Genomic DNA, 27,351 nt, shown 5'->3' with positions numbered 1-27,351 from the left:
GTGAGAGTTATGGGAGTGTGGCCCCCCACCCTGCAAAACCTGCTCCCAGCCCTCCTGGAAAGCCTGATTCCTCAGCAGCCCCAGTGCCATAGATGGGTCGGGGTCTTCCCGGGGTCTGTGCCCCTCAGATATCCTGTGCATCTCAGTTTAGAGGCTCATGTTACCAGCTCCCCCCCCACCCCCCGCCCCGCAACTCGTTCCACCCTTCAGGCGGGTGGAACCAACAGGCCAGGAAGAAACAGGCAAGATGTTTACTCATTCATTCGTTCCTTCAGCAGACATTTATTGAGCAACTATTGTACGGTAGGAGCTGGAATGGGTGTCAGTCTAGTGCTAGACCCATATACGGACAATGAAAATACTGTGGGGGACGTGCTCTGGGGACCCAGAGCGAGCACCGAGTCTGGGGGCTCTTCCTGGAGGAGGTGTCGGCTAAGACGAGCCTGACAGGAGGAAAAGGAGGGGGTGTTCTTCCCCCACCCTCAACATGGGCGTGGTGTCTGCAAGGAGAGGTGCTTCAGGAAAGGGGTTCTGCTCAGCACGGCACTCAGGCCCAGGTGCCATGTGGTCCCTGCTGCCTCTGCTGTCCCAGTCCTGCCGCTTCTAACCAGTGCGCAAAGCCATCTCAATCTACGTCTGCCTCACTCAAGAGCCGGACGGTCCCAGAGTGCCAGGAGTGGCTCTCCTTCCCCTTTCCATTTCCCAGTGCTTGACACAGGGCCCGCAAACCGCAGGTGCTCGACGCTGCCGCTCCCAGGAGCCCTCCCCCATCACATCCCCCCTGAGGCCGAGCTGTGTGCTCCCTCGTTGTGCTCCTACAGCACTTTGTACGTGAGTCAGAGCTCACATCGGTCCAGCACCCTCAGCTGGCAAAGTGCTTTGCAGGTACTCGTGTGTCTGATGCTCACCAAAGCCCTGTGTAAGAAGCGTCATCGCGGTCATCGCCATCGCCGCCGGGACACAGCAGGGCATGGTGGCTGAAGCAAGTGTGTGGGCTCTGCAGCTGGACTACTTGGGTTCCAGTCCTGACTCCACCACCATGTGACCCTGAACTCTGTGGCTATGTGACCTTGAACAAGTTGCTTCACCTCTCTGTGCTTCGATGTCTCCATTCATAAGAGTAAACATATCTCATTGGAGCATTGAGAAACCACGTGCAGAGTAAGAAGAACGCTACCAGCCATAAGGCACCTCAAATGGTGGTGGCTATTGTCAATTATAGATAAGGATACAGAAGATCAAAGTCAAGAACACCTAGCTGTCCAGTGGAGCAGGCTTTTATCTCTAAGTCTCTAGACTTCAGATCTTGTGTTTGGGGATTATCTTCCTATCTCCCCCACCCCATCTCCCTTGTCACCCTGTCTCCTAATTTATCTGTTTATGCATCTGCCTGTCCTTCAGCATGGGGGCTCCTCCAGGGCAGTATCGGCATCATGCCGTCTCCCCAGTGCCTGGAACAGTGTCTGTTCCGCTGTCTGAGGGAACACGCAAAAGCTTTGTCGAAGGAATGATGTACTCCGTGTCCCAGGCACCCTGCTCTGTGCTTCCACACGGATTACTTCATCTGAGCCTCCAGACCACGCTATGAAGTAGATAGAAATCTTTCGACAACTGTATTGGGCTACAATAAAGCACTTATCAGTCTAGATACGTGTGAATACTCGTGAACTCATCACCCCCAGCAAAGATGACAAACATCTCCACCACCCCTAAAAATTTCCCATGCCTCTTGGAAATCCCTCCCTCCCTCCAATTACAGTTGTCTCTCCGGTGTACAGGGAAGGAAGTCGAGGGACTGAGAAGTTGGCCAGCAAGTGGCTGTTGCAGTATTTGAACCAAGGTGACCTGCCCCTGGCCCGCCTCTTGGCCACTGTGCCATGCTGCCTAGGCAGTAATGGGCAGAGGGCGGGTGCGTGTGGCTGTTTGTAGAGAGGCCCTCCTGGGACATCCGCCCTCCCTGCTGCCCCCGCTCAGGGCCAAGAAGACAATTCATGAAGAGACGGTGAGTGTGCCTGTCTCAGTGACTAAGGGCGCGTGCACATGTGAGGAGCAGGCTGCCACCCCGTAGGGATGTTTGGGTACAAAGGGCAGATGACACAGACAGCACAACGGGACCAGATAAAGGTGTCCTAAAGCCAGGAGCCGAGCGATGCGGCGAGTGGGTTTCGTGGTGGGTGCTGGGCTCACCGTGCGAGCGTGTGACTCTGTGACTGTCAGCGTATGACTGCTGAAGGAAGGGACGTAGCAGCTCCCGGAGCTGGGGGGCGGAAGGCGTTAACTGTGTGAATGCTGGCATGGGTGGGGGGCCCTGGGTCTCCAAGCTCTGAGCTGAGAGAGGTAGTAAACATCAGGGGGACTGGAGGATCATGATGGCGGCTCTGCAAGGATGCTGCAGGGTTGTGGAGGTTTGTGCGACTCCGCAGTTCAACAAATTCAAATTCAACCAATGCCAGCAACGCCTGTTGTGTGCCAGGCAACCAGCTAGGAGGAGGAGACGTGCACCCAGCTATCAGCTGAATGGTACTGGCTGCAGGGTTTGTGTGATCACCTTGTGGCTTTTTGGGGGCTGGATGCTTTTGGCCCTTTCTGCCATTAAGTCCTCACGATAACCCTCTCCCACTTTGAGGCAAGGTGGAGGAGCACAGAAAGGAATTGACTTGCCCAAGGTGACCCAGCTACTCAGCACCAGGGCAGGATCTGCAGAGCCTGAGTCCTTCACCACCATGCCTATGCTACGGTGCAAATGTCTGGTCCTGGAGGTGCGGGCTTGCACTTCTGCAAGCCAGCGGCCTTGGAGACACCCCTGCCCCCAACCACGTGGGCTAGAAACCAGGCCACAGACACTGTGCCGAGAGGCCCAGCGTTTGGTTGCTCCTAGCTCTACCTTCCCAGGGACCAGATTTCTGGGCGGAGGAGCTGCTGGGCTTTTGGAAACCCCTAAGCACCCCATCCTCGCCTCAGGCCCTCCAGGAGCTCCCGCCCCCCTTCCCCCCTCCCGGTACTGACTCTCGGCCAGAAGAGGAAAGGCTGTCTCCACCCACCTCTCGCACTCTCCCTTCTCCTTTATAAAGGCCGGAACAGCTGAAAGGGTGGCAACTTCTCCTCCTGCCGCTGGGAGCAGCCCGCCTGCCTCCCCGTGCGCCCGCAGCCTCCCCCGCTGCCTCCCTGAGGGCTCCCCTCTGGCCGCCAGCGCCCATCTTTCATTCCCGAGATAGGGATATTTTGCGCGCACACACAGACACACACGCGCAAAAAGGGAGAAAAAAGCCCACCCTCCAGCCTCGTTGCAAAGAGAAAGCCGGAGCAGCCGCAACTCGCAGCCCGTAGAGGACGCCCAGAGCGGCGAGCGGGCGGGCAGACGAACCGACCGACTCGCGCCGCGTCCACCTGTCTGCCGGGCCCGGTCCAGCGCGCAGCGGGCACGACGCGCGCGCGGAGCAGCCGTGCCCGCCGCCCGGGCCCCGCGCCAGGGCGCACACGCCCCGGCCCCCCCACCCGGCCCGGGCGGGAGTTTGCACCTCTCCCTGCCCGGGTACTCGAGCCGCCGCTGCAAAGCCAACTTTGGAAAAAGTTTTTTTGGGGAGACTTTGGCTTTGAGGTGCCCAGCTCTGCGCTTTCCGACTTCGGGGGCCTTTCCAGAAAATGTTGCAAAAAACCTAAGCCGGCGGGCAGAGGAAAACGCCTTTAGCCGGCGAGCGAAGACGAACCATCGACTGCCGTGTTCTTTTTCCTCTTCGAGGTTGGAGTCCCCTGGGCGCCCCCACACGGCTAGACGCCTCGGCTGGTTCGCGACGCAGCCCCCCGGCCGTGGATGCTCGCTCGGGCTCGGGATCCGCCCAGGTAGCGGCCTCGGACCCTGGTCCGACGCCCAGGTCCTCCCCAACCCCCCAACGACGGAGCCCGGGCTGGGGGCGGCGGCGCCCAGGGGCCATGCGGGTGAGCCGCGGCGGCGGCTGCAGCGGCCTGAGCGCCTGATCGCTGCAGACCCGAGCAGAGCCCACCTCCCTCCCCAGCCCCCGCCCCCCACCCTGGCCGCGGGGGCGGCGCGCTCGGTCCACGCGTCCGGGGCCCCGCGGGGCCGGGCCCGGAGTCGGCATGAATCGCTGCTGGGCGCTCTTCCTGTCTCTCTGCTGCTACCTGCGTCTGGTCAGCGCCGAGGTGAGTTGCGACGGCGGCTGGGGCTGCTTCGCTTCATTCATTACCCCCGACCCCTACCCCCTGATCGCCCCCTCCTTTCACTGCAGTGAACTTTGGACCCATGCAGCCCCTGGGTCTGGCGCCGGGCGCTAGGTGACCTCCGAGGGCTGGGACGCGAGGTCCGGGAGGTGCCAGGCTCTAAGAGGAGGGGGCAGCGGTGCCTTTCTTTCCCAGGGGCGATCTCAGATCTCCGAGCTTTTAGGCGTCAGGGGAAGGTGTGTGTGGTCCTGTCTCCCACCCCTCAGGAACCCGAGAATAAGCCCCCTTCTAGCCCAAGGGAGAGGGCTGGGGTGGTGCCGAGGCAGCAGGCAGCGCGTCCTCCCGAGCCCACTCCGACTACAGCTTAGGTCCTGTCCCGGACCCGGCTTGCACGGGAGGTGCGAGCTCGCGCACCGGTGGTGGCAGCCACTCCAGTCTTCGGCGGGGGTGTCCGTCCCACCCTGGCTCCAGCTCCCGGTCGGGCTGGGTGCCCTCGGGGCCCGTGCAGGTCTTGCCCGGCCCCAGAGTGCGGTGCAGGAGCAGCCTGTGTCTTGGGCGCAGTGGGTGCCGAGACAGGTTTTGGGCACTTGGGATTAGGGGAGGAGTGGGGGTCTTAGGGAATTCAGCCCCCGGGGCGGTGTGTGCCTGAGGTCGCGCCATACCTGCGCCCGCACCCTGCAAGAGAACGCACCTCTCTCCCCCGCTCGCAGGGTGCGGAGCGCGCCGCCTGTAAAAGCCTAGCAGAGCTGGGGTGTAAAAACGTCTGCGGGAGCTATCAGATTGTATTGAGTCCCCCGCACCCCTCCCAGCCTCACGTAGCAGTGAGTTGGCAAGTCTACCCGGAATCCAGGTGGGAAAGGGGGCGGGGCAGGGAGGAGGCGCGAGGTGCCGGGGAGAAGAGGGCAGCGGGGAGGGCGGCGTGCCTGGGTCCCGTCCCGCCTCTGCTCGGCCGCGGCCGGCAGCCCGCACTTCGCCTGCTCCCGGGGAGGGCCGGCCCCTCTCGGCCTCCAACGAGGCTTAGGAAGGAGGAGGCGGCGGCGAAGGGGTTAAGGTGAAGAGCTCCGAGGCCGCGGCCGGGCCTTGGGCCGCCGCCAGCGCAGGTTGTTTTGACCACGGAGGAGCCGTCGCCGTCTCCTTTTGTTCTCGGGGCTCCTCGAGGGCCGCCGGCAGCCCGCCCTGGGGCCCCGCCCTTCCGCGGCCACCCCCTGCGGCCAGCACCCGGGAGGGAGGACGCGGGGCTCAGCCCGGCAGCCTACAGGCTCCTCCCGACGCCCCCTCCTCTCCGCTCCCGCAGCCCCCCGGGCCGCGTCCAGCTGTTGCGAAGGGGGGCGCCGGCCGGCCCCAGCTGCCGCTTTGCCTCGCCGCGGGGTCTGGGGGCTGGGCCCGGTGCCAGGGCGTCCTGGGAACGGCGGCGCCCCCGTCGCTGCTCTCCGCAGCCCACCCCGCCCGGCCCCCCGACTCGCTCACTCACCCCACGCATGCACACTCTTGGCCGGAGGCGATGCTGCGCTCCGGCGGGCGGGCGGGTGCGCAGAGCGACGGGCACGCACTACCGCGGCCGGGTCGCGCGCCCGCCGCCGCCACGCCCGTGCACACGCGGGGCACACGCGCGCGCACCGCATACACACGTACGCACGGCCCCCGAACACGCAGCCTGAGCACACGTGCGCGCACACCTACGCACGCACATAGGCACGCACGGCCCCTATACCCCCATGCACCAGGTGCCCACCCCCGCGCAACAGGTGAGCCCACCGTGGGCCTTGGAACCTAGTTATCTCTGCATCGACCCCGTTTCCTTCCTGGGTACTCTGAGGGAATGGAAACAGGGACCCTCCCGTCAGGTCCCGGCTCCACAGCACCCACTGGTTTTTGCCTGGTCAGGTCAGCTCGAAGCCCCTCAAGCATTATCCTTCCGTGACTGCTTTTTAAAACCATGCTCATGTGGCCGATAATGGGGGGCGCTGTGATGTTCAGAGTGTTTCTCCCTTCAAATAAGCCCTTCTTTGAACCTCCAAGACTGGATGACCCTGAATGGCTGAGGGGGTTTCCCACCCCTGACTGTTCTATCCTCTTTGGGGATCCCAGCCCGCTCTGGAGAGGCTGGGTGACAGCTGGAGAAGGCCTTCCCAGGCCTGCCCTTTCCATTTCCAGCTTCATCCAGTAACTCCTCCTCCTTTTCCAGAGCCCCAGGGGTATGTGTGTTTGGTGGGGAGGCTACGGCACGGAAGCTGGTGCCTTTCTCCTCACGTGAGTCACAGCATCCTTGAACATGGCCTTCAGGAAGCCACAGTTGTGTAGTGCTTTTGCAGTTTACCAAGCAATTTCCTGCAGAGCCTGAGTAAGCCTCAGGAGTCTCTAAGGAAGGAGACCTAAAGGGAAAACCTATTGACATGGGAGCCAGTCCAGGAGGGCTTGCTGGTGGAGGTCGCCTTGGGATTGGCCATGTCCTTGGCATGCTAGTACTGAGCCTCAGGTGGAGACCTCAGCAGCTGGGAAGGAGGGACGGGGAGCTCTGAGGTGGGGCCTGGCTGAGGGTCGGCTGAGGCCCATAAGGTCCCATCTCCATCAGCTGAGCTGGCTTCCGGGAGGGTGACTCTCCTTGTCATGTGATGTCTCTGGCCTCTGCACCCTTCTGCCGAGAAGGAGTGAAGGGGCCCGCAGACCTTCAGTCACCCAGCTTCTTTCTGGTTTGCTAATGGCCTTAGGTAGTGGGAGACTGACTTGCTGCAGGTTAGGATCAAACAGAATTTGGAGGCTCTGGTGCAAGACCTAGGAACAGTGTGTGTGTACGTGAGAGAGAGAGAGAGATTGATTCAGCAGGAGTGTAAAGCGGTGCTTGCCATCGGCCTCATAAGTCCCTTTCAGAGTCTTCCCTCACCCCCCTCCCCACTGAAATGCCCTTCTAGCACAACTATTTTCATTTTGTGATTTATTTAGTTGTTTATTATATGTTTTTTCTCACCAGAGTATAAACTCCCCTAGAGAGCTTTTGTCCTGGTCACCACTGTCTCCCCTGCTTAGAACGGTGCCTGGCCCATGGTGCATAATCTGTAAATATTTGTGGAAAGGACAGTGAATCCTTGCGGGGGCGGGGAGGGAAGGACCAGACAAGTATCTAGGGCTTGCTAAGTGCTTTATAAACGCGGCCTCATTCAGTCCTCCTGCAGGGCAGCCAACGGTAGCCATGCTGCCCTCCAGTAGAAGCATCTTCATTTGAGTCCCCCTGCATCGCTCCCTCCCCCCACCCCCTTCTTGAGAGACAAGCACTTCTTTCTTTTCCATATCTTGGTACTCGGACTGCCAAGATTAGACTGGATAGAGAGAAAGAAACAGAAGGAAAATTAGATTGCAAAGGTTCTGGGTATCTTGAGCTGGGCCTCAGTCTATACCACCTACAAAAAAAAAAAAAAAATGAGAAGGTTGGATCAGCTCAGAGTTCCCCAAGAGCAGCAGAATTACCTGGCCTTTTGAAAATGCAGATTCCTGGGCCCCACTCGGTGCTGGGAGTTGGGACCGGGGGTGGCTGGGGTCAGCGATTGCGATGCGCTGCCAGGATTGTAATTGCTGTCCTGGCCTCTCTCTTCCTGGTCTAACAGTTTTTCTGCTGGAGGGAGACGCGGGAGCCCAATGGGGGGGCTGGGCTAACAGTAATAGCGGAGGGTCCCAGGAGCGATACGGCAGGGAAATACTAGGTGGGAAAGGCTGGTTCTAAATGGCTTCTGCGGTCTGCCCAGAGAAGGCTTCTTCAAAGGGCTTGGCTTTGGCATTGACTCTAAATCAGGCCTGAGACTCCCAGGCAGGCGGGCGCTCTGAGGCCTTCTCCCTCTGCCAGCCACGGACAACGCCCCTGCTTGCTTGGGCCAAGCCCGTGTTGTCTCCCTCAGCTGAACAGCAGGCAGGCTGGGGAGTGTATATCTGTGTGTACAGCTGGGGCCCAGGCGGAGGGTGGGGTCCAAGCCCCTTTAATCCGCCAGCCCGGCTGGGAGCAGGTAATTCACCTGGCCTCAGCTAGCTTGTGCCCTTCCTACCTCGCGCAGCTGACGTTAGGGGTGAGGTGGGGAGGAGGCTGTTTGCCTTGGCTCCCACGGCTGGCTGTGCCCCAGCTGCCTTCTTGCCACGCCCTCGCCCTGCCAGGAACCCCAGGCCTGAGATCTGGGGCAGCTTCATCAGGGTGCCAGGCCTCCTTTCCTATCTCCGAGGGGGAGCTGCCCACCTTAAGGAGGCTTCTAGAACCTGTGCCCCGGAAACCCGGGCTCCGGGCTGCTCACCCTCCCACACCTCGAGTAACCTCTGACCCCCAGCAGGTGCCCATGTGAGTCTCTCCCAGGGCATTGCATCCTGGAGCTGACCACAGGCTGAATTTGCCCACCTCTCAGCCACCCCCAGCCCCGGAAGGGACCCACCCACCAGCCCACAAGGCCCAAGGCAAGTGCCAGTGTGGGGCTCAGGTGTCATTTCCTGTGGCCCGGCACAGGGGATAATGCAAAGCCACATGCTCTCCACCTACCCACTGTCATCCTCAAAAATGTCCTGCACTGCAGGCCCCGCGCATGCGTGCTGCTCGCTGCTGCCCTCAAGGAGCCACACTGAAGGAATGCATGGGGATCACAGCAGGGCTCATTAACTACCCATCATTTGCGGGCTGCTCTGCTAGGTGCGATTCCGCCTCCCAATAATGCCGCTGAGGTATTATTAGCCCCATTTAAAAGATAAAGAAGCGGAGGTTGTGTTAGTTTCTGCTGTATAACAAAGTGAATCAGCCGTATGTATACATATATCACCATATCCCCTCCCTCTTGCGCCTCCCTCCCTATCCCACTCCTCTAGGTGGTCACAAAGCACGGAGCTGATCTCCCTGTGCTATTATACTCCAATCAAGATGTTAAAAAAAAAAAAAAAGCAATTCCATTTATAATAGCATCAATAAGAATAATATACTTAGGAATAAAATTAACAAAAGGAGTATAAGATTTATACATTGAAAAGTACAAAGCATCGTTGAAAGAAATTTTAAAATATCTAAATAAAAATGACATCCATGTTCATGGGTTAGGATAGTAAATACTGTTAGGATGGCATTAATCTTCAAATTGATCTACACATTCCACTCAATTTCTATCAAAATCCCAACTGGCTTCTTTGCAGAAATTGGCAATTCAGAATTCATAGGGTTATGCAACCATCGCCCATTATTTAATTTTAATAATACTGATATGCACCCAAAGAGAAATATAAGAATTTTAATAACAGCCCTATTCATAATAGCCTCAAAATGGAGACAACCCAAAAATATATCGAGTAAAACGTATAAATAAATTGTGGAATACTTATTTAATAGAATGTAAATGAATGAACCACTACTAAATACAGCAACCTGGATAAGTCTCACAAATATAATGTTGAACAAAGAAGCCCATTACCAAAGAGAACATAGTTCAGAATCAGACAAACCTAACAGTAATAGAAAATGAGATAGTGGCCACCCTTAAAAGGAGTTGTGACTAAGAGGAGATGCAAGGAGAGCATCTCAGGTGCTGGGATGGTCTGTTTATTTCTCAAGGTATGTGCTTACTTCGTGAAAATTAATCAAGCTGTATACTTAGGACCTCTGTACTTTAATGTGTGTATGTTACACTTCGATAAAAAGTTTGACTTAAAAAAAAAGAAGCTGAGGTTTTAGGTTGTTAAAAGCCTGACTCCAAGAACCCAGGTTTCCCTGGCAGCTGAAGCCCTTGCTTTGTCTTCTACGGAGCTTTTCCATCTCTTCACTGTGGGTGTTTGGGACCAGAGAATTCTTTATTGTGGAGGCTGTCCTGTGCATAGAAGGATGTTTAGCAGCCTCACTCGTCTCCACCTACTAGATGCCAGTAGCATTCGTCTATTTATAACCACCAAAAATGCCTCCAGACATGACCAGTGTCCCCCGGGGGCCCACCCGCCCCTGATTGAGAACTGCTGTTCATGACCCCTGCAGGGTGGGGAGCTGACAGAAACTGAGGTTAATGTCCAGGCAGCTCCGTGGCACTGGGAGGGAGGGGCCCACTCTGCCACTTATGAGCGGTGTAGACCTGTAGCTGTTTACTGAATTTTTCTAAGCCTCAGCTTCCTCATCTGGAAGATGGGAATACAAAAAGTCCAGCCTCTTGGGGTTGGTAGCTGGTACAGCATTTAACTCAGCGTCTGGCCTGTAGTTAGCACTTCACAGAACTTAGCTGTGGTTTTAGTGTCAAATCCAGGGGCCCTCAGGGTGTTCTGGGCATCCAGTGGCCAAATTACTGAAAAGCACGTGTAGGAATGGGATCTCTGCTTAGAAGAAAGTGGACTCTTTAGGAGGCAGTGTGCTCGGGGGTGGTCCTCCTGGTGGAGGAGGGGGAGAATCATACAGGAGACAACTCCAGAGACAAGGGGAGAGTCTTTCATGCATTTTACCAGTATTTACCGAGCATCTACTGTGTGCTTCTCCCACCTCTCCTGTCTGTATCCTGGGCTCTTCCCCACTCAGCCTGGGAGGTTGTGGGTTTGTTTCCATGAGACGGCATCTCCTTTGCATCATAGGCTGGGTCCGGGGCATCTGCTAGGTAGGCCTGTTTGGGAGTCTGCCTACTCTGCGTTGGCCGGCAGCAGCAGCGGCAGCCAGCTCTCCAGGGGCAAGGAGGTCTTGGCACGAGTGCTATGTGCCATTTGGTCCTGGGCCTTTGGGCCCCTCTCCTGGGGGGTTAATTGAATCATTTCGCAGCCTGGCAGACCTGGCTGGGGACCCCACCCTGGGCTTTCCTCTGCTGCTTCTCCCGAGACCCCCAGGCAGAATTAGAATTGAATCAAATGTTTTCAACCCCTTCTATTTGCAACTGAGAGCCAGGATCAGAGAGGGGCAGTGGCCAACCTGAGTTCACAGGGAGGTTAGTAGTGGTAGAGGTGAAATCCTGCTCTTTGGACTACCAGATCTGGGGCAGACAAAACCTTCAGGGGCAGTGGCCTGCCTTGGGCTCCGCTGGAGACCAGCCAGCTGCTTTCCGTTCCGTGGGTTGGGTCCTGTGTCCACATTTGGAGACCACCAAAGGCGTGGTCTCTCTGGGTTGGAGGAGGCAGGCCACGTGGAGGTGGGAGAGGAAAGTGAGGGGCAGCTGAGTTGACATCCCTCCCCATCTCACACACGCATCCCCTGGTTTCCCGGCTGTGCCGTTGTGGACCCCCAGCTCCCAGCCAAGCTTACTGCTAGACCCCCACCCTTCTCTCCCTCATACCTCCCGACCGCCCTAGGCACCAGGCAGGCTTATAAGCTCCACGTGCGAATGAAGAAACTCATCTCAGAGCTCTCAAGGAATTTGCTTTAAGAGCGGACATGGCCACACTCCACCCTGGCCTGCTGACTCCAGGGCTGACTCCAGTGGCCAGGCCCACGTGTGGTGGGACCCCTGGAGGAGGTGTTGATAAGTGCTAGAACCTGATCAGTCACCAGGCTCCTAACAGACCTTTCGGGGCGCACCCCGGGGACTGGCCACGAGGCAGGGGGAGGGCGGCGTTCCTTCCTCGAGGCAGCCTGTGGGAAGCCTCTCAGCACGCCAGTCTTTGGAGTATTCGGTGCACCAGCTCGAGCAGGGGCGCCTCCCTTCTTAATCCAGGGAAACTGAGGCACAGACTTGTGTAACCCAAGGTCAGGCAGTAGTAAGTCAGGTCTGCTGAAACCCTCCCCAGGGGCTCCTCCCACAAGGCGGAGCCCTCCTGTGTGTTTACGTGTGCACGTGCGTGTGTCTGCATGGGTGTGAGTTCGGACACGCAGCAGATCTTGCGCATTTTCTTTGCCCCGAGGCACAAGAAAGAGGCCCTCGCCTCTTTTTCAAGACCTTTGGCATCAGCCCCTCAGGTCTCCCTGGACCATGGCGGACGGGGCCGTGACATTCCTATGAGGGCTGCTCTCATGTTATTGTAGGACCTGTGATTTCCCTGGAGGAAGCCCGGGCTCCAAATGGGGCCTGTTAAAGTGCTTATTAAGTTTCAAGTGTTTTTGGCAACAGGCCAGAGGGGCTCTAAAAATAGGGTTTGGTTGGGCACGGGGCACTGGGGAGCTTTCAGGGTTCCCCGCTGTATCTGAGGATTCCCTTCCCTCCTCTTTTGAGTGAGAGACTGAATAGATAATGCTAGTACATGTGGCCTCCTGAGACCATCCAGCTCTTCAAGCATCTGTTAAACACCTTGTGTACCCAGGAGGCTGGGGGTACAGGCTCTGCCCTCAGAAAGACCTGGATCTGAAAGCAGGTTCTGCTGATAATCGGCTGTAGGATTCCGACAAAGGATGTCGCCTATTTGAGCCTCTGTTTTTACCTCTGTCAAATGGGGATTATTCGATCTCCTGTGACAAATGCTGGCTGCCTTTAGCTGTCAGGCGTGGAGGGGAAGCAGAGAGAAATCAGAATGTTGGAGCCTCCAGAACCTGTAGTGTGATGGGGGGACAGATACACACGATCAAATCTAACTTAAAGCAAGCTGAGGTTCTGTCTGGGGGGGAGGGATGCAGATCTGAGCTGCATCTTAGAGGCTTCTGCAGGTTCTGGTCCCGGGCCTTTGTGGTCCTGGTTGTCAGGCCTGGAATCACCCCCCGACCCCTGCCTGCCCCCGGCCTGACTGTCCATTTGTCCGTGGCCAAGGGGCCCTATGGGAACTTGCCATAGGAGGGAGTGTGTGTGTTGGGGGGAAGAGGGCCACGGCTGGGAAGCCCTTGCTCCCAGCTCACTTGGCCCCCCTGTGTCTGCCTGGCAGGGGGACCCCATTCCCGAGGAGCTCTACGAGATGCTGAGTGACCACTCCATTCGTTCCTTCGATGACCTCCAGCGCCTGCTGCACGGAGACTCCGGAGGTGAGTTGAACCCTCGTCCCATGCTCTGGCCCTCCGCTGAGTCCTGGGGAGCCGGGCGGGCATCCCCGTTGCCAAGGGGGGCAGGACATCTGGCAAGGGCATCCCCGCTCCCTTGGCATCCAGAGACCCAGAGGCCTGTGGCAGCCCCGCAGAGCTTGGCCACACCTGTCCCAGGCAGGGCTGAGTAGGCGGACGGGTTGCTACCTGGGATGTGGGGTGTGGCGGGAGAAGCTCCCACATGTGGCTCTGGCGGGGTGCAGAGGGTGGGGTGCCGAGAGGAGGGGCCAGGGAGAAGGTACCCAGGGCATCTGCCGAATGTGCATCCGGGTGTGGACTCAGCCGGGGAGGGTGGTGCCAGAGGGGCCCTCTCCCTGCCCCTCCGGCCGAGGGCCCAGTCTCCAAGGTCTCCGGGGGACACCTGGCCCACACTAGTGGGCAGCCGTGCCCTTGCCCAAGAACGCGCTCAGCGCATGGGCACGTGCTTGGTGGCACACACGTGGCGGGGCTGGCGGGCTGGGTCGGGAATGTATTTATAAACGCTGCCTTCAGAGCAAATTCCATTCTATTCTAACCTCTGGCCTGTTCCCTGGAGCCCTGGTCGGCAGCCCCCCTGCACCCCCAGCTCCCCTTCCCTCTGGGGTTTTGTCTCTTTGTCACTTTGTAATCCTTGCCCAGACTGCTATCTACGGGGGACAGCATTTCCTGCCTTTGTTTCCTCTCCCCGTTGGGCCCCTGGCTCCCTCTCAAAAGCATTCCCGGGCCCTTTCAAACCCGCCTGTGCTGGGGGCTGGTGAGGCAAGCGGGAGGGGGCCCCAGCTGGGCCCACCTATTGTTCACCAGGCCCCCCGCCCCACGTCTCCCACACCTCCCACCCCATGCCCGACTGGCCAGCCCTGGTCAACACAATGGGGCAACTTCCAAATTTAGCCTCTCTGCTGTTTCTTCCCAAGGCCCTTGGCCCTCACCCTCGGGCAGCCCCTGTGTACCCCGGGTGGGAGTCGGGAGCTCCGAGATGAGGTTTTCAATAGCAGGCCTGTTTCAAGGCAACCGTGTGGCTATTTTTTCCTAATCAACTTAACCTTTCCACAAAGCACATCTTTTCCCCATCTCCTCCCCACCAGGGACATTCCAGAGATGGCAGAGAGAAAGGAAGGGAGTGAGAAGGACAGACAGACATGCTGACGCAGGAGCAGTAGGCTAGACGGAAAGGCACCAGTTATAGCACAGTCTCCTCCAAACAGGACCCACTGGGAGCCTGCACGGATGAGCTGGAGCTTTGTCCTGGGCAGGACCAGTGGGCCGGTGGGCTGGGGAGACAGCGGGAGCATGAGGTGCTGCATGGAGGGAGCAGGGCTTGTCCTCAACCCCCGTAGTTTATTTGCTGGTGCTGCAGCCGTCAAGAGATAGAAGGGGCTGCCCGCAATTTGGTGAGGAGCTCCACGTCTCTGCAACCCTCACTTCCCGCAGCTGCTCCGGCCGCCATCTCTAGAGAGAGGGATGCGTCCAAGGAGTGCCAATGATGCTGAGATGAGGGCCACCCAGGATAGAGAAGGGAGCTGTGGTTTGTGACTTTAGGAATAAATGGACAACTTAGGGCAGAAGTGGGGCAAAAGGTTAGGGGGAGAGGGACAAACACGGTGAAAGACTGGGGGCTGGAGAGAGACTAGGGCCAAAAAGGGGGCAGGGCAAGCGCTCCCCCAACACCCACCCCCTGCCCCACCAGGCCTGGCTATTCACCCCCTGTCTCTGCCTTCAGCCTCCACCCCCGTCCCTCTCCTTCCCTCCCTCTTCCCCGCCCAACTGGGCCATTGTCCGGGGCTCCAGAGGGGCTGTGTCCAGGGCATGCCGGTCCCCCCTGGGGATTCTGGGAATTTCTCCATTCAGCACTTCCTATGGGAACGCTGGGTGGAGGGGCACTGGAAACTGGCCTTCAGAGCTCTGGGTCCTCACCCTGCCCTGGAGGCCAAGGAGGGTTCTCTTACAGTAGCAAAGGGGGTGGGTTATTTTTAACTCCATTGACATGGGTTCTGTCCAAATATGTGGTTGAAGGGCCCGGAGTGGGGCTGATGATCCCTTGGCGATGCAGTCAGGGCCCCACCACCCTCTGGGCCCCATGGCCACCCTGGGGTTTGTCTGGAGGGGCCCCTCCTCAGAGCTAGGACCCTCAGGTTTACAGGGAGCCAGAAGGGGAGACTGTTTTCTGGAGTGGTATGCCAGCGCGGGGACGGGGAGGGAAGCAGTCCTCCCGCCTGCCCTGGAACCCACATCCGAGCCCCCAGAGCCACGGCCGAGCCAGCCAACAGTTTGCAGAGTGTGTCTGACCTCCTCTTACAGATGAAGACGGGGCTGAACTGGACCTGAATCTGACCCGGTCCCATCCTGGAGGCGAGCTGGACAGCTTATCCCGCGGGAGAAGGAGCCTGGGTAAGATTGAGGGTGAGAACGGTGGCCTCTCAAAGGTGGGAGCCAGGGAAGAATTGGGGATGCAGCCAGCCCGAGGCCAGAGGGCCTGCTCCTTCGTGCTGACACTTAGGACCGAGTGGAACTGAAGGAGCACAACCATCCTTAAATACCCTCTACCGAGCAGCTAAGTCATCATCCTCCCCCCACCGACTCACACTGTTTTCTAAATATGGTTCGTTAAAACCTCATTGGTTCATTAGTTCAACCTTGGAGGTAGAGATTATTAACCCCATTTTATAGAGTTGAAAACTGGGGCCCAGAGAGGGTAGAAAAGCAGCTGAGGTCACACAGCTAGCAAGTGGTGGGGCTGGGATCCTAAGCGGCTCTTCTTGCTTGAACGCAGTGCCGCTGGCAGGCTGCACGCCTCCTCTGCAGTGAGGTGCTGTGCCTGTGACAGCAGGCGTGAAGCAGAGGAGGGCGCAGGTCACTGGGTCCCACAGAAGCTTTCTTAGGGAGGCGGGTGCCGCTCCAAGCCCCTCTTCCTCTCTGCCCACCTGAAGTCCCCAAAATTCTGTAGACCGTGGCTGGGGGGCCCGCCACATAAGAGTCAGGTGGCCTGAGTTTCACTCTTTGTGAATTTGGGCAGCTAATTTAGCTCTCCGAGCCTCAGTTCCTCTATATGTGAATAATGACAGCATTGACTGTAAGCCTGCTGTAGGCCAAGTTTCACTTACTCCTTTGATCGGCAAGTACAGTATAGGAACTGTTATTTTCCCATTTCATGGGTGAGGAGACTGAGGCTTGAAAGAAGCAAAAACATAAGAATAGATTACAGTGTAAACAGCAATGTGAGAGTGGCTACAAGATAATACACAAGTAAGGGTCACATGCCAGGCAAACTCATAAATGTGTGAAATCATCGGATAAAATGCTTGAGGGCTGGTGGGAGGAAACTGACGTGTACCCCACGCCAGCGCTCTCGGAACGATCTCACTTGATCCTTACAGTGGTTTTGGGGTGTAGATCTCATCATCCCCATTTTTATTTATTTCTTTGGCTGCATTGGGTCTTCGTTGCGGTGCACAGGCTTCTCATTGCTGTGGCTTCTCTTGAGGCAGAGCACGGGCTCTAGGCGCTCGGGCTTCAGTAGTTGTGGCTCACGGGCTCAGTAGTTGTGGCTCCCAGGCTGTAGAGTGCAAACTCAGTAGTTGTGGCGCACGGGCTTAGTTGCTCCGCGGCATGTGGGATCTTCCCGGACCAGGGCTCGAACCCGTGTCCCCTGCATTGGCAGGCGGATTCTTAACCACTGCGCCACCAGGGAAGTCCCTGATCATTCCCATTTTGCACGTGGGGAAACTGAGGCCTCAAGCCTGTCAGCAGCCTGCCCAAGTCCTGTGGCTGGTAACCCTCCACACTGGGGTTGAAGGAGATGGGACAGGCCAGCGTTTCTGAGGACGAGCAGTCCCAGAGGGGCTCCGTGCTGAGCTTTCCTGTTGGTGGGGCTTCTGGACAGGCCTACCACCCTGATGGAGGTCCTCGTTCCCTCCAGGTTCCCCAACAGTCGCTGAGCCAGCCGTGATCGCCGAGTGCAAGACACGCACCGAGGTGTTCGAGATCTCGCGGCGCCTCATAGACCGTACCAACGCCAACTTCCTGGTGTGGCCGCCCTGCGTGGAGGTGCAGCGCTGCTCCGGCTGCTGCAACAACCGCAATGTGCAGTGCCGCCCCACGCAGGTGCAGCTGCGGCCCGTTCAGGTACCCAGGCCTCAGCCAGCCCGAGGGTAGGGGGCGCGGGACTTGCTGACCAGGCTTCGGGGGGCGTCCAAAGGCCTTCCTGGCGGGCTCCGGGGCTCCGTCCAGAGAGGGCCGATCTCGAGAAGCTCCCTCCCGACAGGTGTGCAAAGGCCGCCCATGGGTCCGCTGAGGCCATCCAGGCTGCGGTGACCATGAGACACAGACAGGCCCCTGGAGTGGGGCCATATGTAAAGGATGCTGCCTCCTCCTTTACAGGGATCAAATCCCCAAACATCCCTGGAACAGACAGGTCCACAAACATATTGGACACTCAGAACATTCTGGGCAGCTGTTCAACTTCCCTCAAAGATCTCCCCTATTCAGGGCTCTCAGTTTTCTTCAATCCAAACAGAGAGAGGCTCAGCTAGGTGCCCCAGCATCTTTAACACCCGCCCATCTCCCTTTGACAGGCCGTGTCTTTAGCAAGGAGGGCAGAGAGAGCCCCCCCAGGCAACAGACCCTGCAAGAGCTGGGGCAGCCCCTAGCAGAGAGTCAGAATGCTGAATCCTGTCCCCTTTCTGGAAAGATTGGGTGTACACTCTGACTCAAGGGAAATTTTAGAGTAGAGGACGTCCTGGGGAGTTCCTGGTCTCACACGGGGCAGGGCCAGAGAAGTCTCAGCTGTCTTCTGATTTACGTGGAAAGGTTTCTGCACCCCTGGGGGCAGCCTCGCCCACACACCAGCTCAGGCTGGGCCGAGCTGCTGCTGGGCGGTGGGCACGCCTCTCCAGGGCTCAGGACCGGTTTGGTGCTCCCCACCTACTCTTGCCAAGTGCCCTGCCTACCTCATCACACTCCCCTCCCCTATGGTCAGCCGTGGCCTTGCCTTGTGCCTGCCTTCCATCCCAGGCCTGGGCCTTGGGCCCAAGATTACCAATGTCACTTTCTACCCCGGCGCCCCCTGTCATGGTATCTCCTGTCCCCAACACTGCCAGTTCTGTGGATGGACACCTGACAGCTGACCTCCCCCTTCCCGCCTCCCTCCTGGATAAAGCCTCCCCCCACTTCCTTCCAGACAACCATCTCCCCGCCTCTGCTGCAGCCCCTGACCTTGGCTGGCGCTCAGGGAAGGAGGACACCACAGGCCCCACGCTTAACCGGGAAATGCCTTTCTCCCTCTCTGGGGGATCTGAGGGGGGCTGCCGGAGACCAGGTCAGGGGGGCTTGTTTTGATGGAAAAGCTACGAGAAGAGCAGAGGGCAAGGTCCTGCCATTGTTTGGGCCAAAGCGTCTACCCTGCTGCAATCCAGGCTTTCGAGGAAAGATCACCACAGGGGATGCTGGGTGGCAGAGCGGGCAGGCAGCTCTCTCGGCCCCTGCCTGTGTGGTCTTACGGAGGCACTTTGGTGGTTCTGTCTTCCAGGTAAGAAAGATTGAGATTGTACGGAAGAAGCCAACCTTTAAGAAGGCCACGGTGACCTTGGAGGACCACCTGGCGTGCAAGTGTGAGACGGTGGTGGCACGACCCGTGACCCGAAGTCCCGGGAGTTCCCAGGAGCAGCGAGGTAACCGCCCATCCAGGGTCTGCCTCTAATTGCTCAGCCCCCTTCTTCTATGGCAGCTGCCGGGGGCACGCTGGGGGAACTGGATCTGGCCTGCCCCTGGTTAAGTTCACCTGAAGCCTTCCACGTCACTGACAACAATCCAGGTTCCTCCCCTCTCTGGGAGGCCTTATGTGAGGATGTAGCCCCCTGTTGGCCCTCTGGCCTTGTTGCCAACCAGTCCCCCTCACTTATGCCACCCCAGCCAGGTTGGCCTGTTTGAGTGGCCAAATAAGTTTCTGCCTCAGGGCCTTTCTTTGTACACGTCACTCTGGCTGAAATTCACTCCTCCTGGCTCTTCACAAGCCTAGGTCCTGCTCTTCACTTGGGTCTCAGGTCAGAAGTCACCTCCTCCGAGAGGTCTGCCGGCCACCCCATCCAGAGCAGGCCCCATCCCAGTCTTGCTACCGTAGCCCCCTACTTTGTTTTGTGAGTGCATGAAATGGTGGGAGGAACCATGGCCTGAATGAGAGAACACCCTAAGGCATATATCGTAACCAGATATTTGACGACTTGTCCTGGGGAGGAGAAATCAAACTAATTCCTTGTAGCCTTGATGAGGGAATTAGGACCAGTGGGGGGGAAAATCACCAGAGAGAGATTTTAACTACATATATGCAAAAGCTGGTGATCAGTCAGGAGTCCAAGATGGAATTGTCTGCCTTGTGAGGTGGTGAGTTCTGTGTTCCGGGAGGTATGCAAGTAAAGGCTGGGCAACAATGTAGCAGGGATGTGACAGATAGGGTTCAAACACACAGATAAGTTGGAACTGGAATTCTGTTCCTGTCCTTAGATTTCACGAATTCACAATTTCAGGGGCAAGTTTGACTTAAAGAGTTGAAAGGGACTAAAAAAATGGTCCAGTTGCCTCCTCTACATCTTATGGAGGAGGTACCTGAGGCCCAGATAAGCTGAGGTCTTGCCCAAGGTCACACAGCCAGTTCCGGGTAGGGGCATAGCTAGAATTCAGGTATCCTGAAGTTCTGTTCTTGGCTCTTCCCTCACCCTGACAGCTGTCACTGGCTCTTAACTTGCCTCGTCTTTTTTTTTTTTAAGGATTTAAAAATTTTAGAGCTAGAGATGATCTTACAAGTCAGTCCTTCACTGTTACTAATGGGGCTGCTGGAGCACAGAGAGGTTAAGGGACTTCATGAAGGTAGCACAGCGGCAAAGTTGAGCCTGGAGCCCAGGTCTTGGAACATCTAGTTTTGGGTTCTTTTTTTTTTTCGGGACGCGGGCCTATCACTGTTGTGGCCTCTCCCGTTGCGGAGCACAGGCTCCGGACGCACAGGCTCAGCGGCCATGGCTCATGGGGCCCAGCCACTCCGCGGCATGTGGGATCTTCCCGGACCGGGGCACAAACCTGCGTCCCCTGCATCGGCAGGCGGACTCTCAACCACTGTGCCACCAGGGAAGCCCTAGTTTTGGGTTCTTTTGACTGTATCTTGCTGCCTTTTCTCCTTCGAGGAGAAAAGTAAGGATCAAATGAGACTCATTAAGTTAATAGGATTAGATGAGCATAAAAAAATCATGCAAGTGACTGTTTGGATTTTCAATAACTTTCTTTGGTTAGGGGACAGGACAATCTCACTGTCACTTCTTACTAACGAGCCTCCTGAAGACGGGGCCATCTCAGCCTCTTCCTCCTGTTCTAAGAGCTGAGCTGAGTCATGGATGACCTAGGAAGGCTGAGAATTCGACGGCTTCAAACTGACATGTTGTAAATTATTTGTAGAGTTAATATGGAGAATGACTGCTGTTCAGGAAAAATTATATTCTTCTTTATGTTTAGAATGGGGTTCTTTTCACTGCCTTTGTTTCATGTGATTTTCTGAACCAGTTTCTTAGGAGGCATGTTCAACCACTTGACATGTAGGTCTTGCCATTTTAGTTTCAGCATTTTGGCCCTGGGTGACAGTTCCTGTGGCAGCTGGTGGTGTGGCACGTGTGATAGTCAGTGTCAGACCTCCTGGGCTCAAATCTCTGCCCTGTCACTTATGAGCTGAGTGATGACCTTGAGCTTTTCCCAGCCCAGCGTCCTGCTGGTGGCCCTGTCTCTGGCCCTTTAATGGCCCTCTTGGGCAGCCTCCCTCAAGTGAGGACCTGAGACCCCACTGAGTTCCTAAATTTCCTACTTGCAGCAGTGGGGTAACTGCCTCATGGGAGCCTGTGTCTGTGAGGTGGGAAGTCAGGTGTTGGCCCCAAAGTAGCTGGGTGGGCTGGGGAGAACTCTGGAGGCTCCCAGGAAGAGCCAGGCCTTGAGCTTGGCAGAGAAAACTTTCATTGCTAGGGTGTCTACCTAGGAGCCCAGGAGGAAGAGAGACATAAGTGCTCATCTTGACCAAGACTGGCAGGCACTGTGATTTACAGCCCAGTGGTTGAAAGCATGGATTCCAGAGGCAGATCCCTGCATTCAAATCCCAGACTTTCTGTCTCAGTTTCCTCATCTGTTAACTGTACAAACCTATACCTGCTGTGAGGATAGATAAGCTTAGAACTTTGACAGGTGCATGCTAGCTAAGGGTTTCTGGCAATTTCCATGTATTATCTCCTAAGCCTAGGGGGCCAGGGCTGCTGTTCTCAGTTTTAAAGATGTGGGAATTGAGGCACAGAGAGTGCATGTGACATTCCCCAAAGCACACAGCTAACACCTGGGAGAGCCCAGTTTGGACCCAGGTGGTCTGGCCCGCCCCACTGTACTGCCTCTCGGAGTGGCTAGGGCCAGGCAGACGACAGGTACAACGGAGGGAAAGGCCCAGGTCAGTGGTGGAGGGGTGTGGTTATGCCCGAAGCCTAGTGGCTCCCCCATCCCATGACCGGAAGAGGCTGAGGTTGGTGGGAGGAAACCTCAGTAGGGGGTCAAAGGAAGGAAAAAAGAAACAAGTGAATAAGAGCAGTTGCTGTTTACTGATCACTTCTCTAAACTTAGTGGCTTAAGACAATAGTCATTTTCTACGCTCTCTCCGTCTGTGGGTTGGCTGTGCTCAGCTGGGTGGTCCTGGTGGCATCTCTTGCAGTTGCAGTCAGTTATCTGGAGGCTGCACTAGGAGAGCTGGGCCTCTATCCCTCTCCCTGTAGTCCAGGGCCTCTCCTCCCCGTGTGGCTCCCACATGTGGCAACCCCAGCAGGCAAACCAGACTTCTTATGTGATAGCACAGGGTTCCCCAAAGTGCAAAGGTGGGAGCTGCCAGGCCTGCTTAATGCTCATGCCTGGAACTGACCAGCACCCGTCTGCCTCATTAAATTGGTTAACAGATCCAAGTCCAGTCCAGGTACAAGGGGCGTGGAAATCAGGGGCATATCAGTGGGGTAATGACAAAGAGCTTGAGGCCAGAGTTCATCTGCTCCCCTCTGTGTTTGCCAGCATATTGTCAGTTATTCCTTCCACTAGTCCTATGAGGTGGGCAGTTTGTTATCCCCATTTCACAGATGGGGAAGCAGAGGCACAGAATGGTTCAGTAATTGTCCCTAAGGTACAGCTGGTGAGCGGTGGAGTTGGGATTTGAACCCAGGAGCTCTGGCTGGCTTCAAATCTAGACTCCCCTCCCACCCCTTCTCTCAGCCCAGAGGATATGGGGAGGTCTGTGGCAGGCCTCAGTCAAGGGGATAGACACCCCCAAATGCCCGCCATTGTTCATCCACCTGCTAACCAGACCTTTCTTTCTCTCAAGCAGCCAGGACGCCCCAAACTCGGGTGACCATTCGGACGGTGCGAGTCCGCCGGCCCCCCAAGGGGAAGCACCGGAAGTTCAAGCACATGCATGGCAAGAAGGCACTGAAGGAGACCCTCGGAGCCTAGGGGCATCTGCAGGAGAGTGCGGGCAGGTGAGGGCCCGGCGGGGAAACTGAGGCCCAGCACCCTGTGTTCCTTCTCCCTGGCCTGTGGCTTTGGCTGAGGAAGGGGTGGGGGGAGAGGCATTTTCCCGTACAAAATCCAGGCTCTAAGCCTTGATCTCCTCTTCCAGTTATCAGTGGAGTTCTTCCACGATACAGGTTGGGTGAGAGGCTTTAGGGACCCCTGCCCAGCTGTATCTCAGTATGCCCTAAGAGGATGGGAGGTCTAAACCTCAAATCTTCCAGCCCTGAGCCCTGCTGGAAATCAGGGGCAGCTGGTTGACCCCAGCTCCCTGCCCCCGGTTGCCTGTAAGAGTGGAATGGAGCCCTAGGCTGTTTCTGATCCCTGTGTTCCTCTGCTTGGCCTACAGGGTTATTTAATATGGTATTTGCTGTATTGCCCCCATGGGGTCCTTGGAGTGATAATATTGTTCCCCTCGTCCGTCTGTCTCGATGCCTGATTCGGACGGCCAATGGTGCTTCCCCCACCCCTCCACGTGTCCGTCCACACTTCCACCAGTGGGTCTCCCCTCAGTGGCCTCCAGCATCTTGCCCAGAAGCTCAAGAAGGAGATGAAGGACCTGGACTCCATCGCTGTCTTCCTCTCCTGACCTGGAGAAAATGGGATGAAAGTGCAAGAGAGACTGATGGGGTCGCTGTTGGGGGAAAGGAGCTTCCTTCTCCAGCGCTGTGGACTGGCCTGAAACCCTGCACGTGGGCCTGAGGACCTCTCAGCATGGCCTGCCTGGTCCCTGGACCCGCAGCCAGCTCTGATGGGAGCACCCCCAGGCAGGCCAGGGTACTCGTACTCCTGTGGCTGAGACCATGTTGGGGAGCATAGACTGGAGAAAACCCCCTCCTGCAATGCCCAGGCCCGGTCATCTCCCCTTGGTTACCTCTGCTCACAGTGGCTTCTTTTCATTTTATACGTTTGAATTCTTTGAAGATGCGGACTCTTCCAGGCAGGGGTGGCCAGAGCACCAGGCAGCCGAGTGCCCTCTCAGATGGGTTAGAGATGAAGTTTGCTCCGGAGGTGGATGGAGATGGTGACCTGGGCATGCAGTGCCTCCTTCCACTCCTCCTGTTCACTTTTTCCTCTGTTTCATCTCTCTACCTCCACCCTGTGTCTCCTCCTGTCCTGACCCTTCAGTCTGCTCCACCAAGGGGCTCTTGGACCCCTTATTGAGGCCGCAGATAACCCCAGTCACTGCTCTGTAGGACAGAAGACCAGGGCCCAGGGCAGCAGGGGGCATGCCTGTCATATCCCAGCCCAGCCAAGACTGCCATGCAAGGTTGTATAGGGTGTTTACTGCACAAGGGCACTGCATGCAGGGAGCACAGGTCACACACAACTGTAGACATGGCCAATTTGTATATTTATTATGACAGTTTTTTGGCAGATGGAGGTAAAGTGTCTTGAGGAAAGGGATCCTTTTCCTAATTGACACAAAGGCTCTGTGTGGACTGGCTGTGCCTCTGACCCAGCCCACAACTTGGAGCGGTCAGACAGGACTGAGCCCTTGGTGGGGGACAGGGGAGCAGCACTTGTCCCTGTGGCCTCCATTTCCCCAAGTCCTCAGCTCAAGCAGTCTCCCCTTTAGGTGGGTGTGAAAAACCCAAGAGAAAGTCTCCAAGGGTAGGGGGTAGCCCTTGCTCCGCCCCTGCACACGCCCCTCTTCTTAGATCTTTTTGAGTTCCATCTCTGGTGGCTCCTCCCAGGAAACCAGCTACTGGGCTGGGAGTGGGGGAGAAAAGGGAAAAGATCCCCAGGGCCCCCTAGGGGTGGGGTCTGAGCTCCCACCTCCCTTTCCACCTTCTACTGCACTTTCCCCCCTCCCCCCATCTCCCAAATCTGCTTCCTTCAGTTTGTAAAGTCGGTGATTATATTTTTGGGGGCTTTCCTTTTATTTTTTAAATGTAAAATTTATTTATATTCCGTATTTAAAGTTGTAAAAAAAAATAACCACAAAACAAAACCAAATGAATCCGCTGGAGCTCTGTCTGTTGGCACTGCATGTGACAATTACCCTTTGCGCATTGGCAGGATTTGCCGACAGCTTACAACGGGTTCCTCTCGCTCTGGGAGACTCAGGCACAAACTCATGCGCGCCTGCGCGCGCGCGCACACGTTCACACATGCATGCGCACACGCCGGCCCGCTGCTCTGAGAGAGGCTCTGTCTGGGAGCCGGTGAGAGCCAGACAGCGCGCTCTGTATGGCTTGGTCCCACTTGCAGCTCCTGATACCTGGACCCCACATCCCTGTGCTTGTCACTGGCAGTGACAAGAGATGGGTTTCTCCAGCCTGAGGGTCTCCACAAGGGAAATGGATCCTCAGCATTATGGGGTGGGACTGGCTGTGGGGAGGGGTTACCTAGCGTGGGGAAGGCTGGAGGAGGTCCTGGAGGGGCCGTGGGGTTTAGAAGGAACACAGCTGAAAGTTGGGGCTGGGGTCTGATCTTGGCTCAGCCCTTAGCCAGCTGTGTGGCCCTGGGCAAGTCATAGCCCCTCTCTGGTCAGAATACCATCTGAAACAGAAGATGGCCAGGAGACCTGTGGCCTCCAAGGTCCAGCTGTGTGGTTCTGTGCTCCCCCTCATCCACGAAGACTTGGGTCTGATTCCATGAAAAAGATGCCAGATGTATTCTGGGTCTTACCTGCTGGCAGACTAGCGCTGACGGGGAAACCTAGGAGGTGGAGAATCTGACTCATCATACGGACAATCTAAAACTAAAACCATTTTGCCCCTGGAAGTAGTGAGCTCCCTGTCACTGGAAGTATGTAAGTGGCAGCTGGGTGACAAGTTGGCTGAGGTTAAACTGAATAACATTTGGGCTCCCCGTGATTGATTGATTGGTTGATTGATAGATTGACTGACTCATTCATTCATTCACTCACCTTGATCCCCTACCATGTGTCTGTGTCTACCAGGGGCTTTTATAGCAATTTGGTGTAAATTCATCCTGGGATTCATAGCCCTATGCTTGAGGTGGTGGTGGTGGGCAGTGCCGATCAGAGGGATTTACCTGAAAACTCCTACCCCCTCCTGCCCGACCTGTCTCTAGGACCCTCCCCATTCCCCAAACCCCCAGGGTTCTGGGTTCCAGGGCACTAGAGAAGGCTCAGGCTGGGGGGAGGAGGGGATGGAATTTAGAGGGCAGCTGGGGAGCCAGTGCATGTGGCATCTTGACATCTGCAAACAGCTGTGCTGTTCCATGGATGGCTGCAGGAACTTCCTGGGTGAAACAGGCAGAGCTGCCTGCATCTTTCCCTTTCCCAGACACCATCCCAGGCAGGTGCCAAACCAGGCAGCAGCAGTGTCCAGCCTGTAGGCCTCCAGGGTCCTGGTGGGCCCTCTCTGGGTTTTAGAACCACCAAGCTAAAATGGCATTCTTCCAGAATCCCTTCTGCTGGGAACAAGGCATTCCCTTCTTCATCCCTTTTTCTGCCCTGTTGGCTGTAATACAGGCATAATGTCTGGCACTTAAGCAGCCATTTTGAGCATTGAGGTGAAGGCCAAATGCTGAGATTGGTGGAGCACAGTGGAAAGGGCCGGGGGTCCCTGACACCTGACTGCCTAGCTCAGGAGTTTTTACATAAGAAAGGAGGAAATGTCTGTATTTGAGTTACTCTTATTTGGGGTTTTCTGTCCTTTGTAACCAAACCCAATCCTAATAGAGGGACCCATTCACTCTGGGAAAGAGAAGATGTGGCCCCCACGCTGGCCCATTTGTCTTCCACAGTCCTTGGGTGCTTAGCATCATATTATGAACTCTCCTTTATTCAAGGCCCACTCAGATGTCAGATCTCATTCCCCCCTGCCCTCCGCCCGGCCCAGGAGCCTTCTCTGTCCCAGCCAGCAATCCTCCTCTCTCAACTAGAGCAGAACTATAGCCCCCTTTGGAGGCTTAGTGTCAGCTCCCTCCATAAAATAACAAAATAATGGCCTCTTTCACTTATAAAGTAAAATATCTATAACCTCTTAATACTCTCAGGATTGTTTTCAGGAACGGAGGAGAAAAGGAAGGGCAAAGTGATGGCCAACAGGCTTAGAGAGATGAAGTGACCTGCCGAGGACCACATAGCTCCTGAGTGGCTGGATCCCAACCCCGTCCTCCTCTGCTGACACCACATCTGGTGTGTTACCACTGTTTTGTAGCTTCAGACCAGGAACCCCAGAATCCTAACACCTGTACATAACCTGGGGTATAGTCCTGATTCAGGCATGTAGTTACAATGTGATCCTAGGAAAGTCACTGCTCCTTCCAGATCTCAGCCTTTCCTTCAGGCCTTCGTGCAAGTGTCAACCCACCAGTGAGGCTTGCCCTCTCTGACCTTTCCAAAAGAGCAGACCGCTGTCCCATAGCCCCCCTTTCTTACCCACTTTATTTATCTCCATAGGACTTATCCTCTTTGGGCTCACTCTGCAGGTATAGTTGACCCCTGAACAACACGGCGGTTAATCCACATATAATTTACAGTCAGCCCTCCCTATCTGCCTTTCATCCACGGTTCCTCCTTATCCGTGGATTCAACCAACTACGTACTACTGTAGTATTTACTATTGAAAACTATCTGTGTATAAGTGGACCCACACTGTTCAAACCTGCATTGTTCAAGGGTCAACTGTACATCTTTCCTGTCTCCTCCCTCCCCCCAGGGAGTTATTTTGTTCACCTCTCTGTCCTCAGAGCCTAGAAGAGTGCCTGGTACATAGTAGGTGCTCAATAAATGCCTGTTGAATGAA

The 27,351-nt window shown here is 56.4% G+C and overlaps 1 protein-coding gene and 1 pseudogene across 4 annotated transcripts; one reads left to right on the top strand and one right to left on the bottom strand.

Moving 5' to 3' along the window:
• Window positions 1-271: 271 nt before the first annotated feature.
• Window positions 272-8,346, bottom strand: LOC149748075 (uncharacterized; annotated as a pseudogene).
• Window positions 3,069-27,351, top strand: PDGFB (platelet derived growth factor subunit B). 4 transcript variants are annotated; one of them, XM_089921337.1, is made up of 7 exons: window positions 3,069-4,158; window positions 12,937-13,033; window positions 15,368-15,457; window positions 16,986-17,191; window positions 18,594-18,735; window positions 22,443-22,596; window positions 22,977-27,351. In XM_089921337.1, exons 1-6 carry the CDS (start codon window positions 4,096-4,098, stop codon window positions 22,568-22,570), a joined length of 726 nt encoding a protein of 241 aa, XP_089777463.1. In that variant the 5' UTR covers window positions 3,069-4,095; the 3' UTR covers window positions 22,571-22,596; window positions 22,977-27,351. The 4 variants fall into 4 exon arrangements, with proteins under 4 accessions (XP_089777463.1, XP_089777464.1, XP_089777461.1 ...); XM_089921338.1 differs by having other exon boundaries at window positions 3,077-4,158; window positions 22,446-22,596; XM_089921335.1 differs by lacking the exon at window positions 3,069-4,158 and having other exon boundaries at window positions 4,342-13,033.

This window comes from Delphinapterus leucas, chromosome 11, assembly GCF_059928025.1.
Source record: "Delphinapterus leucas isolate spDelLeu-1000000601 "Yukka" chromosome 11, BTC_Dleu_Yukka2, whole genome shotgun sequence".
Classification (NCBI taxonomy): domain Eukaryota; kingdom Metazoa; phylum Chordata; class Mammalia; order Artiodactyla; family Monodontidae; genus Delphinapterus; species Delphinapterus leucas.
This window is presented reverse-complemented; position numbering and strand designations above follow the sequence as displayed.

Coding starts and splice junctions, on each gene's coding strand:
- PDGFB (XM_089921335.1), top strand. CDS start 12,832: ATGGGAACTTGCCATAGGAGGGAGTGTGTGTGTTGGGGGGAAGAGGGC. Junction 17,192..18,593: donor TGCAGCTGCGGCCCGTTCAG/GTACCCAGGCCT, acceptor TCTGTCTTCCAG/GTAAGAAAGATTGAGATTGT. Junction 18,736..22,442: donor GAGTTCCCAGGAGCAGCGAG/GTAACCGCCCAT, acceptor CTTTCTCTCAAG/CAGCCAGGACGCCCCAAACT.